General features: G+C 46.7%; 1 protein-coding gene across 2 annotated transcripts in view; it reads right to left on the reverse strand.

The window, feature by feature from the left end:
• Positions 1-676: 676 nt before the first annotated feature.
• SOCS7 (suppressor of cytokine signaling 7) overlaps positions 677-12,373 on the reverse strand; it is a 31,639-nt gene continuing 19,942 nt past the window's right edge. For both annotated transcript variants that reach the window (XM_028702139.2, XM_028702140.2), the window contains 4 exons: positions 11,970-12,098; positions 11,251-11,386; positions 8,386-8,544; positions 677-7,291 (listed from right to left, as the gene is read on the reverse strand). In XM_028702139.2, coding sequence (XP_028557972.2) covers positions 8,424-8,544; positions 11,251-11,386; positions 11,970-12,098 — 386 coding nt within the window. In that variant the 3' untranslated portion in view covers positions 677-7,291; positions 8,386-8,423. The remainder of the gene's footprint in view (positions 7,292-8,385; positions 8,545-11,250; positions 11,387-11,969; positions 12,099-12,373) is intronic.

Genomic DNA, 12,373 nt, shown 5'->3' on the forward strand with positions numbered 1-12,373 from the left:
AACAAACAAGGTAGCAAAATGTTCAGGAATGGCCAAGCCTCAGCTACCATCACTGAGCCTCTCATGTTTCCGTTCCCGTTTTTCCTTTGCTAGTCATAATTCAAGAAAATCCCAACAAGATCAACACAAGATTATGCGTAAAACAAGCTTGGAGAGCTTTCGAAATAGATCACCACTGTTAAAGAGAAACTTCTGCCCTTTGCATGGCTAGAATATAGCTTAGAAATGCTTTTAAATAAAAATTAATATTAATCCTGAACTCTAAACCCTGTGATTTTATGGTGCTGATTTTTAATATTGATTTTTTTATGTTTGTATGTTGCACACGGCTTAAGAGAATATTTTGATAAGTGGCTTAGAAATGCTTTTTAAATAATTGGGGGAGGGGGGAATACTGTCCAAAAGGGCAACTATCACTTTACTTGCTCTGCACCCATTTTTGCTTCTTTCTGCTTCTGCCCCCCTCTGGCATGTGGCCCCCAGAAGTTTCCTCATGAAGGAATGTGGCCCCTGAACTGAAAATGCTCCCGTTTCTAGTGGCCTACCTTACTAGACTGTTGTAAGCATTATGGACGAAAGTGAAGAACTTCCAAATACTTGAAAAATTAAGAGGGAAGGTTTGAACAATCCAAGTGAATTTTCCAACCCCTGCAAAATAAGACAAGAGCACATAAGGGACCATTTAAGTATTTTATTTCAAACCCCGCTCCCCACCCCCTGTCAAACAACCACCCATAGGCAGAAGGGGGGGACCCCCAAAAAAACCAACAAAAAAAAAAACCAACCCCACAATAGAAATGAGATACAAACAGGAGAGGCAAAGTTCTCTCCCATGGTTGACAAAATTTACCCAATAAAGGAAAGGGGGGGGGATTCCCCCACCCCAACTTTGGGGCAAAATTATTCAGTACATCCGTTTTCCAGACAGCACCTGCAGCAGTTACAAATGTATCCACATGAAAAACCAAAAACGTGCCTATTGATACAATATATACAGACAAGGCCATTCAAATCCCAGTCCTCAGAACAGTCTAACCCCTCCCAAAAGATGTCTTAAACACACCGAAAGTGCATTTATCTTCATATAAAAGCATCTCCCCCTCCCCGTCCCACACGTTTAAGATTGGCCCACAAGTCTGGTTGGTTTTTGTTTCTTTTAAAACATTTTGTATAGTTTCGAAAATAAATTACAGCAGCTATTTCAATAAATTAAACACACACACACACACACACTCACACACACAGCGCAAACTTGGGAGTTCAGCAAAATAGCTAACAAAAAAACAAAACAAAAACCTTTTCAGTGCAGTCAGGTGGGATCTTACTGAATCAACGTTGCTGGAGGAATACGCAAGGTTTCAAGTCGTACAGAAATGCTGGCTTTCCAGTGTTATTACCGAAGCATACACATTCACTTTTGCGTTTCCCACGGACCTTCTCTGATCAAGCGGGGGGTTTAGCAGGGCTTTTAAGTACCATTTTACCTTGTGCAATGGAAAAACTACCAGAGGCACCCCCTGTTCCGCCCAGCCCTTTTGAACTGTCCCAGCAGCTCATAACACTAGTAATTTTACGAGCATAGAGTAATTTTGCGGTCCCTTCAAAAGCGTTCGTTCATGAAAGGATAGGTGGCTCTCCAAACGAGCTCATGGGGCAGTTGCCAAGAAGTGAAATTGACAAGGCCAATTTCTGGGCTAATCCATTTCACCCCTCCGTAAGACTTGTGAAGAGCTTCCAGTTTTGTACAGCTTCCAATGCCGCGAGCTGATTGAGCAATCGATTCAGAATTACAGCCAGCCAAGAGAACTGATTTGAGTTGTGCTGGCTCTTCCTGGGCTCGCAAAAGAATATGAGGACTGCCCAAGGTCCAGAAGGCCACCCCCTATACACACAACTTGTATGATGCACTCAACTTGTAGGCGCTAGGAAGTGCAGCTTAGAAGTTGCATGGGCTGGAACCAGGTGAAGCAGCTAGGACTTCAAAGTTTAGAGGGGGCAGGAATCCACAGCTTTTGTGACATCATCAAGGTCAAAACTAAAGCCATATTTGCAAGAGGGAAAATCTCCACTATGGCCAAGTAGTTGATGGCAGCTGACACACAACTTTTTTTGGAGGGGGGCGTTTTTGTAATAAGAAGAAGAAGAAGAAGAAGAAGAAGAAGAAGAAGAAGAAGAAGAAGAAGAAGAAGAAGAAGTTCAACAGTTTTGGTGTCTTAAAAAAAAAGAAAAAGAAAAAAAGCTCAACCCTGGCCTATTGACAGCTGGACTGTGAATAGTGTTTTGAAACCCACCACAGTCTTGGGCAAATTTTTAATCATACCTCAGCTTTCTATCTGACAAATGGGAACAGCAATATACCTTGCAAGCAGGTCGTAGGAGCAACACAACAAAATGCACTTCTATCCAAACACACAGGCCCAAAAGACTTGTATCTAACCAGCCTTGGACTTTCTATGTTCATCTGAATGCAGAAGGAAAAACTTGCACCACTGACCCAGGGCGAAGGTGGTCGCACGTGCATATTTCCACAATGCAGAAATCTGTGAAACCCTAAAACTTGAAGAACCAAAGCATCATTATTATTATTATTATTATTATTATTATTATTATTATTATTATTATTATTGAAGGCATCTAGACTTGGTTTCTTTGTGGGCCAGAACAGCGCTTATGCAACAGTAAAAAGTAATAAAGAAAAAGCAGGGGAGACAGTAAGAGTGGGTAACATTTTGAATCCATTGCATTTTGGATGTACAGTCCCGTTTGACTTCCAAAACATTATGAAACCAAGGCGCGGCTTCCGATTGGCTGCAGGAAGCTCCTGCAGCCAATCAGAAAGCGGTGCTGGACGTTTGGCTTCCAAAAACCGTTTGAAATCCGGAACACTCATTTCCAGGTTTGCAGCGTTCAGGAGCCAATTTGTTCGGGAGCCAAGGCGTTTGAGATCCAAGGTACGAATGTACTGAGGACATACCAGGGATGGATGAACCTTGCCCTCTCCACCTTGCCCTCCAGACTCCCAAGTCTACAGCCTCTCACTAGACCAGCTTCACAGCCCAAGCATTGGACTGGATTGTGTGCTCTTGATGCCTCTTGTTTGTCTGAATAGTGGGTAGAGAGGGGGAGCTTGAGTATGTGTAGAAAACCAGCCTAGTTCACAAAGCTAAAATTGACATTTTGTCTCTGGCCCCCCGCTGGGATGTGGCCCTCACAGGGTTGCCCAGAAAGGAATGTAGTCCTCTGTTTAAGGTTCCCTCACCCAGAAGAAGTAGTAGTAGTTTGGATTTGATATCCCGCTTTATCACTACCCGAAGGAGTCTCAAAGTGGCTAACATTCTCCTTTCCCTTCCTCCCCCACAACAAACACTCTGTGAGGTGTGTGGGGCTGAGAGACTTCAGAAAAGTGTGACTAGCCCAAAGTCACCCAGCAGCTGCATGTGGAGGAGCTGAGACGCGAACCCGGTTCACCAGATTACAAGTCTACTGCTCTTAACCACTACACCACACTGACTCTCATCCCACGACGAACATCAAAAACCTATGGGCATATTGTTCTTCCACACAGCCAAAGTAAGCACAGATTGATAAGCCTGCCCCCCCCCCCGCCACACTCCAAATTCTAAATTTTATCAAGAGGCATCACTGACCAGAAGGGTGAGAAAAGTACCCACAGTGTACTTCCTAGTTCCATATGCTGGGAGGAAGAAGCTGTAAATTGACTTAAGTAAGGAATATAATGTAGACCTTATAGCAGCCTGCACCGACCTGGTTCCCCCCCCTCCAGACACCCTGGACTACAAGTCCCATCAGCCCCAGCTGTCGCTGATGGGAGTTGTAGTCTCAAACATGTGGCTGGCACCAGGTTGTCCAAAGGCTGCCTCACACGGAGGCGATACACCAAGAAACTCCCAGATCCAACCTGAACACAACAAATAAATAAAAATAAATATATATTTTTTAAAAAGGGCAAATGATTCTAAGACAGAGAGCAAAGCCAAAAACACACGCCAGTTTGTTCCGGAGTGGAACAGTTTTTTCATCCCACGCATACCCCTTCTGCTTTTACAAAAGGATGGAAAAATGAGACGCTCCGTCAGAGACCCACCAAAGCAACCATTCAGTCAGGAGCGCAGACGACAGAAAGCTACAGTGCAGAATTTAATTCTCGCTGCCCGACACTCATCCACGACGACTCACACATTTCCCAAAAATAGAAAACTCATCAAAAGCAGCCCCAACAAGGGAAGAATTTAAACCAAATGGGTGGAGGAGGAGAAGAGAGATTTAAAAAAAGAGAGGTTCCTTTCACAGGAAATCCATTACAGCAGTGGACTAAGATGGACGCAACAGCGGCCAAGGGAAGCCACAGGACTCCCTGCAAGTTATTTACACGTGATTGGCCTTTGCTGCTTTTAGAAGTCAGTCAACAGAGTTCTAGAGGTGTTCCAAGTTCCACAAAATGGCGGGAGGCTCCGAGGAGATACCAGGCTTCCGGCACTGGGTTACGGTTTGTGCGTGTTTGAACAGGATTTTAAGAAACGTTTCCACCCAGCACCATTGGAGGCGGCAGGTTTGTGAGACCTTTTGGTCTCTTCTTCTTCCTTGAACCAAATATTTTTCAAGGGGGTGGTGGGAAACAAGGCAGGGGGGTGCGGGGAGACAGAGAGAGAGAGACAGACAGAGAGGAAAAAACTCTCCAAGTCCACCAAAGATCAAGAAGTGTGCCATTTCAATTGAGGAGAGCAGATACGATGAGCTGGGAAACCACGAAAACTTGAGACAGCCTACAATGCAGTCCCAGGCCTTTGCACTATTCACTAGAGAGGCAGCGACGGCATTCTTTTGCACATAGGAGCAGAATCTTCAATCTCCTTTTGATAGTTGAAACTTAATTCCAGCACCTTTTTTAAGTCCTCCTTTGCAGCAACACACACACACACACACACACACAAACTCTCCAAGCACATTAGAACAAAATGGATTGTCTTTCCAGTGCATCATTCTATATCCAAATGCACACGCAGGAGGGTCGTCTGGTTCATTTATGATCATTCCTGGCATGGAAAGTGTTCAGTAGTTGCACGTCAGCAAGCCTTCCTTCCCCCCAGGATTGCATTATTTGCTGCCACAAATAATGGCACAGCTCCAAAAGCAACATGGCCCCATGTATTGCAGCAGAGGGCGAGGTCCTTCTTCTCACCTCTCCCCAGTGTTATCAGGAACAAGTCAAGGGGAAGAGTTCCAGGAACCTATAGCTTTCCCATCTCCTATCGCAGGGCACACTGCTTCATTGGCTCCTTCATTGACATCTCCATCCAACTCCTTCATTGGCTCATGTCTACACAAAGTTGTCTTGGCTGCTGTAAGAACTGTGTTGCAAGACGACAGACCTCCAGGGAAGGGCACCAGTTCCACCGCTCAATGCATCTTCAGTTCCCTTAGTTCGCAATCGTGCAAAGATGGGCGACAGAGAGCCTTCTTTGGGGGCAGAGCAAACATGGATGCCCAGGAAGTCAATCAAGAGCCAGTTGAAGAACAAAGCAGGAGAATGAGATCCAAGGGCGTGTGTTTGTTTTGGGAGCTCCTGCACAAGAAGTTGCGAGGAACTAAATTTTGGAGCCCACCTCGAAACGCACCAAGTATGAATGGAAAGAAGAGAGGTCCGCTTTCCTTAAAAGCCCCTGGGTTTTTGTTTTTAACAGAGGCGATCTTTTCATGGTTCAGCTTTTAGAAGACAATCTACTAGCCATCCTCTAGTTCTTCTTAAGAATATTCCAAAGTCTCAATGACTATAAGCCTCACAGTTTGCTATATCCAGTGTGTAGCATGTAGACTTCCGGAAGTGGAGGCTGGAGCCTAGGTAAAACTCTTTTTTCACAGAATATGGAGCAAGCTTTACAACATAATAATAATAATAATAAATTAAGGTATCACAGCTTAAAAAAAAAATCACCAAGAAATTATGTCAAGTACCTTTAGCTGGACATGGAAAGAGGATTTATCAAACCCACACAGAAAATGCACCTTTCGGATGTCAAAATTACTTCTGAACAGCTGTGAGCTGGTTTGCTATGATATTTTTTTTTTTTAAAAAATCCCACTCCTTGCTGTTGTGGGGTGAACCATTAAGACAACACACAATATTTCTCTGTATTTAGCAAGTTTCCCACTAGGGCTAGAAGATGAGAATATCCACCTTCCTTGGACGGGAAACCATGGAAAGCTCACTTCAGACTTTCGTTCTCTCCTTCCCACTCGCACAGCGGGGCCTGGGGCTAAGGTGCTTCGCATGTTAAGAAGATTCAAGGAGGCATTTCCTTTGGCCAAGTCTGACTTATCCAGCAGGTCATCTTCGGAGAGACAGGCTGAGATGGGCAGCTCCGAAACTGGCTTCAGGTGCCCAGTTTTGCATCTTACTTCCACCTGATATAAGGAAATAAACCACAGCAGCTTGGAGCTCCTGTGTTAATAACGGCGGGAGGGAAAAGGCAGAGACAGACAGCTAACAGCACTTGCAGTGGGGGGAAAAGATTCACAATGCTATCCGCATCCCATTTTCACCAGAAGGAAGGCAACAGCGTTCTGGACCAGCTGGCCAGGCCCAGCCAACACCCCTTAAAATGCCATGGCGATTTTCCATTGTTTGAACAAGCTGATTGCTCCTCCATCCCAGCCTTCCTTATGGAGCAGGAAGCCACAGCTCAGCTCATCATTCGCTGCCCTCCCCAACCCCCCCCCCCCTGCTCCCCTCTGCCTTCGGCCTTACATCCCCAACACAACTGCTTGATACAGCTGAGTATACCTTGGGCTCAGGCCCTGCTTGCAAAAGCAGTGTTCTCCCACAAGGACAATTTGACAGGGAAACACCGGGGTTGGTTTGTTTTCTCGGCTCGCTAAGTCTCAAGAGTCTGCTGCACCTTCAACCCCAGCCCCCCAAAGCCCACCCCCAGCCCAAAAATGCCAGACAGGTCAACAAAATGTAAAAACCGGCTCACTATTTCCCATGCTGGAAGAAAGGGGAGGGAGGGGGAGCACCAAAAAATATAAATTTAAGAAGAAAAATATCATGACATTCTCCATGTTTCCAGGAGCTTGCAGTCCAGTTTTCGGCAGATTCCAAAATATCGTTATGGAACCAGATGGGGTCATGGCTCCTGTTTCTCTGCGCACAGCTGTGCTTTCTTTTCAAGCCCTGGGTCCTCTCTGGAGGCCAAGAAACAGCCAGAAAGCAAGCGCCGGGAGTCGTCTCCAACGCGGCTTCCACAGCGACAGGATACTGGTGACCGAATTCCTAATTTGGGATGGGTGAAGAAAGACAGAGGGAAACAACATTTAAGTTCAGACCACTAGACAGAGCCAAATGGCATCAGATCCTTGCTTTTGCAAATCCAAAAAATGAAAAGACCAAAGGGCTGGGGGCTGCATATACTTTGCGCTTCTGTGACAGGACAGAACTTCGCATTGGTACAAGTGTGGAATCCCGAAGGATTCTATTTTTTAAAAAAATTAAGTTTCCAGCTTTTATATTTGTGAAGAAGAGCTTATAAGCATGATGCCTGCATAGCACCGATTCAGACTTCAGACTTGCGTGGATTTCCTTCCTTACAGCTTTTTAAAGTAGCCTTGGACCGAACAGCCCTTCAAAAACAGAGGGCTGTCCTCTGTGAAGTCCAACCCGGACAAAAGGCGCCTGTAAGACCATGAAGCCTGGAGCCTAAAATTACCTGACTGTGTCAGTGGTGTCAAAATAACCACCAGGAAAAGGTGATAAAGACAACAGAAGCAGAAGACAAAACCACTAAGAGGAAAAACTAACTGAAAAAAATAATCCATGAAACAAGTTTTTCTAATGTCTGGCAATAATGCCGTAAGTTTCCAAGGACAATATTTCCCAGTATGAATTCCCTATCCTCCAAGTGTCCTTCCTCCCTGTCCTTCCATCCCTCAAGACCCCTTTGTTCCATTGGCAAAAGCGATCGATACAGCCAGAGTCCCAAACCACCAGGGGCCCACCGAGTCCCAGACTCCAAGCCTTCATTTCTTTCTAAAGGAAGACCCTTGTTGTACCACAACTCCCATCATCCATGACTACTGGTCCTGTTAGATAGGGATGATGGGAGTTGTAGTCTAACAACAGCAAAGTTTGAGAAATACTGCGTGGTGTGGCCTATGGATGAGAAACAAGATACTGCAGGGGCTCCAACTCCCCTCCATCCTCAGCCAGCACAGCCAATAGGCCAGGGATGCTGGGAGTTGACAGGCCCGCAGCGTCTGGAGGACCACGGGTTCCTCGAGTTGGAAGGGACCCCATAGTCATCTAGAAAGGAGTCACAGATGAAGAATCCCTGCTCCAACCCTTGTATATGCAATAATTTTTTACGTTACCATTGGTGACAGCAGCAAGGCGGGAGGGGGGGCCCTCGCTACGTTGAAGACTCTGCCTCTTGCTTCTGTTTGGAAACAAGCTGAGCTTCCTTCAGGGAGAGATACACCTCCTCCTGGGGGTCGTAGTAGTAGAATTTGCGGATGTACGAGATCAGAGGCCTAAGGGAACAGAGAGCCGAGGGACACTCAAGAGATCTTGTGGGTTGTGGAGTGGAAGTGAATCACCTCCCTCTTACTTATAAAGAAAGACTCGAAAATGGCTGCAAATCGAAACTGGGGTTATCTCTGCAAACACAACGTCCATCTTCAATGGGCAGGAGTTTGGAACCCACCGACTGGGGCTACCCTATACACCTTTGCTCCAAGAGGATTATCACGATGACAGAAAAAAGAGGGAAGGCACAGTAAGATAGAGGCTGGGGGATCTTTTTCAGGTCAAGGGCCGCATGTCCTCAAAAATAAACCTGCCAGGGGCCACATTTCAGTGGGGGAGGGCAGGACTACAGGCAAAAGTGAGCAGAGCGATGGGTGCAACTCCTCCCTTTCTAGGCAATGTTTCAACTGCAGGAGAGTCGGAGGGTTCCACGCACAAATACCCTCTCCTCTTCATCATCCAGGCAAGCAGAGGATATCGCTCAGGGGACACATTCCAGCTAGGAATAGGGGATGGAGGAGGGTTGGGGTGACGTGGGAAGAACCCCAGAGAGGGCAGGAGGGCTACATTTCTGTGCCCAAGGTTCCCCACCCCTGCACTAACAGAAGGACCGACACATACAGGAAGAGACTTAAAACTGTGTTCTACTGCAGATGAGGCCCAGATCTAATTATGTTCAAACTCTTGTTGGAATTCAGCCATCCTAAGGCCTCTGCACCCTGTCCCCAACTTCTGGGTTCTCTGCTCTCTCTCACACACACTCTCTGCCTCTCCCAGGAAAAAGTTAACAGCTCCAGGGCCAGAATTAGCTTCCTTCCCCACACCACCCCAGCTCAGCACGCTTCCCTCTGTAACCAACACATAGGAAGTTCTTAAACATTTTGCTAACGCCACTAGTTAGTTCAACCTGTAAGTGCGGGAAGGAGAGTATCACAGATAACTCCCTCTACCCTGGGGCCTTTCCAGGCAATTTACAGCACAACAAAAATTGCAGAGCAACTACTCGTTTGTGGAATCCCCAGATGTTTCCCCTCAAGCAAGCCGTTTGCTCCAGGCAACATCCCATTATCCCAGAGTGCAACAGCAGCAGACATTGCTGGTGCTTGGAAAAAGGTTGGTCCTTCTCCCTCCCTCCCTGCCACCGTTTGATGTGGAGTGCTTGTCTGGAATGCCATTGCTCAAGGTCTTGTTGCCACCACTGGATTACTCCACTGCATCTGACGGCATGCAGTCTGTGTGTGTTTGTGCGAACCAGCTCCACCCCTCCCCCCAAAAAAATCACATTTGAGTGATGTGGGGTGATACTTTAAAAAAAATAAAAATCTCTAGCATTGCATCTGTGATACTCCAGAGCAGAGGTCAGCAAACTTTTTCAGCAGGGGGCCGGTCCACTGTCCCTCAGACCTTGTGGGGGGCCGGACTATTTTTTTTTGGGAGGGGGGAATGAACCAATTCCTATGCCCCACAAATAACCCAGAGATGCATTTTACATAAAAGGGCACATTCTACTCATGTAAAAACACACTGATTCCCGGAATGTCTGCGTGTCGGATTGAGAAGGTGATTGGGCTGGATCCAGTCCCGGGCCTTAGTTTGCCTACCCATGCTCTAGATCAGGGTTTCCCAAAATTTGGGTGTCCAGCTGTTGTTGGACTACAACTCGCATCATCCCTAGCTAGCAGGAACAGTGGTCAGGGATGATGGGAATTGTAGTCCAAAAAGTTTGGGAAACCCTGCTCTATAGTCACACAGGAAACTCCCTGCTTGATGCTGCAGTCACCGAGTATGCAATGTGCTACGTGTCAAGCTAACCCTAAGTGACACAAACACCCAAGGAAGGGAAGGGGCACCTATGTCTCTCCCCAGATACTGTTGGGCTAAAGACTTCACCATCCCTGATACCACTGGCTGTGCAGAAAGAGGGTCCAAAAGTTATCCCATTCTCAAGTTTCTTCTACTGTATATAGCAAGGGAGGGGCATTTTAATCACATGCTGATTTGCATCACCACCTCTAGGAGAGTATAAGCCAGTGGCTTCCAAAACCACCACCCCCCCCCCACCCCCCCACCCAAAACTGCTGAGAATCCTGGTGGACCACTTGAAAATTTTCCTGCCCGTGGTAGCCAATGTACTGCGCCATGCTAGGTGCTGCATGACGTGTGTTTTTCATTGCTTCTTTTAACTCTTGCATATTGCGTTCCAGTTTCAATTCTGTAGAAGCGATAAAAATGCAACTGAACTAGGACTATTTATTGCAATGGATGTGCCATGCCCAACCAGAGATACCCACGGGCTGCCTAAATGAAGGTGAGGGGTCATTGGGGTTCCCACAGAACAGAGTTTGGGAATCCCTGCTGTAAGTTATTAAAGGCTCACACAGGTCAACTCCCTCCTCCCGTCCAACTTTCTGTAGGTCACTGTTGTTTTCAGAAGTTTTCCTTTAAAAAAACAAAACAAAAACACCTTAATTTTACAAACCTAGATACCTCTTCATATCTTAGAAGTCCCCTGAGCATGCAGTAAAAAACTCAAAAGCCTTATCTTTGGATGACCCCATTCAGTTTCCAAACTGATATACACACAACTTCTTGGCTTTGCTATTAGACAGAACAATGATGAAGAAGATGCAGCAGCGAGATTTCTGTACCTAGGGTCTTCCTTAAAATGGAGTTGGAAAAAACACAAAACAAAGCACAGAACGGAACCTTACTTGGGGAGCGGTAGTTCTGGAATGTGATCGATGCGGACCAGCTGCCGTATCCGGAAGCGGCAAAGGTGCTGTAGCGATTTAACGTTGCTAAACCTAGAGACGGGATAGAGGAGCTGGACAGGGGTCGGAGGGAGACCTGCAAGTTAAAAGTAAGTAAATAAATACATTGGGAGTGGGGGAGAACTTCTCAGGAAATATCTCTGCAGCTATCTCAGAAACATCTGAGAAAGATATTTGTTAGGAGCATGAGGCCAAGTGAGTGCTGGAAGCCTCCCCAGCCACTGCCTGTATTGGACACTTGCTGGAAGCCTCTCCAGCCACTGCCTGTATTGGACACTTGCTGGAAGCCTCCCCAGCCACTGCCTGTATTGGACACTTGCTGGAAGCCTCTCCAGCCACTGCCTGTATTGGACACTTGCTGGAAGCCTCTCCAGCCACTGCCTGTATTGGACACTTGCTGGAAGCCTCTCTAGCCACTGCCTGTATTGGACACTTGCTGGAAGCCTCTCTAGCCACTGCCTGTATTGGACACTTGCTGGAAGCCTCTCCAGCCACTGCCTGTATTGGACACTTGCTGGAAGCCTCTCCAGCCATTGCCTGAGCCCCCGCTCTCCTTCTAGTAAAAGACTTGGCCCTACACATCTGCTATGTGTTAGGAGTGTAGTGGATCTCACAATCAAAAGCATCTAAATGTTTCACACACACATTTAAATACGTACCTGGAACCCTGGATCGCAAGAAATAAAGGAATTTCCCATTTTTGGAGTGCATGATGGCACGCTTGATGAACTCCACCACGGACTGGCAGCGGTCTTCAAACTTAGGGTGGCACCAAAGGCTGAAGGTCCCTGCCAATGAAGGAACATTAAGGGGCATGTTGGACAGAAAAGCAGAGGGTGGAAGAACATCCATTTGGTATGTGAATGTGTGTCCCCTAGACTCTACAAAATAATGGCAATCTGCACAGGTGAGTGGATAGAATGCTAGCACTGAGAGATCAGGCTTAAGAGTCCAACCTATATCACAGGTGCTCCCTTGGGCAGATTCCTCTCGGTGTGAACTTGACCTTCTCTGCAAGGTGAGTAGGATGCCACCCTAGGTTAATGCCCTTGCCCTGCCCTCA

This window comes from Podarcis muralis, chromosome 13 (genome assembly GCF_964188315.1).
Source record: "Podarcis muralis chromosome 13, rPodMur119.hap1.1, whole genome shotgun sequence".
NCBI classification, from domain to species: Eukaryota; Metazoa; Chordata; class Lepidosauria; order Squamata; family Lacertidae; genus Podarcis; species Podarcis muralis.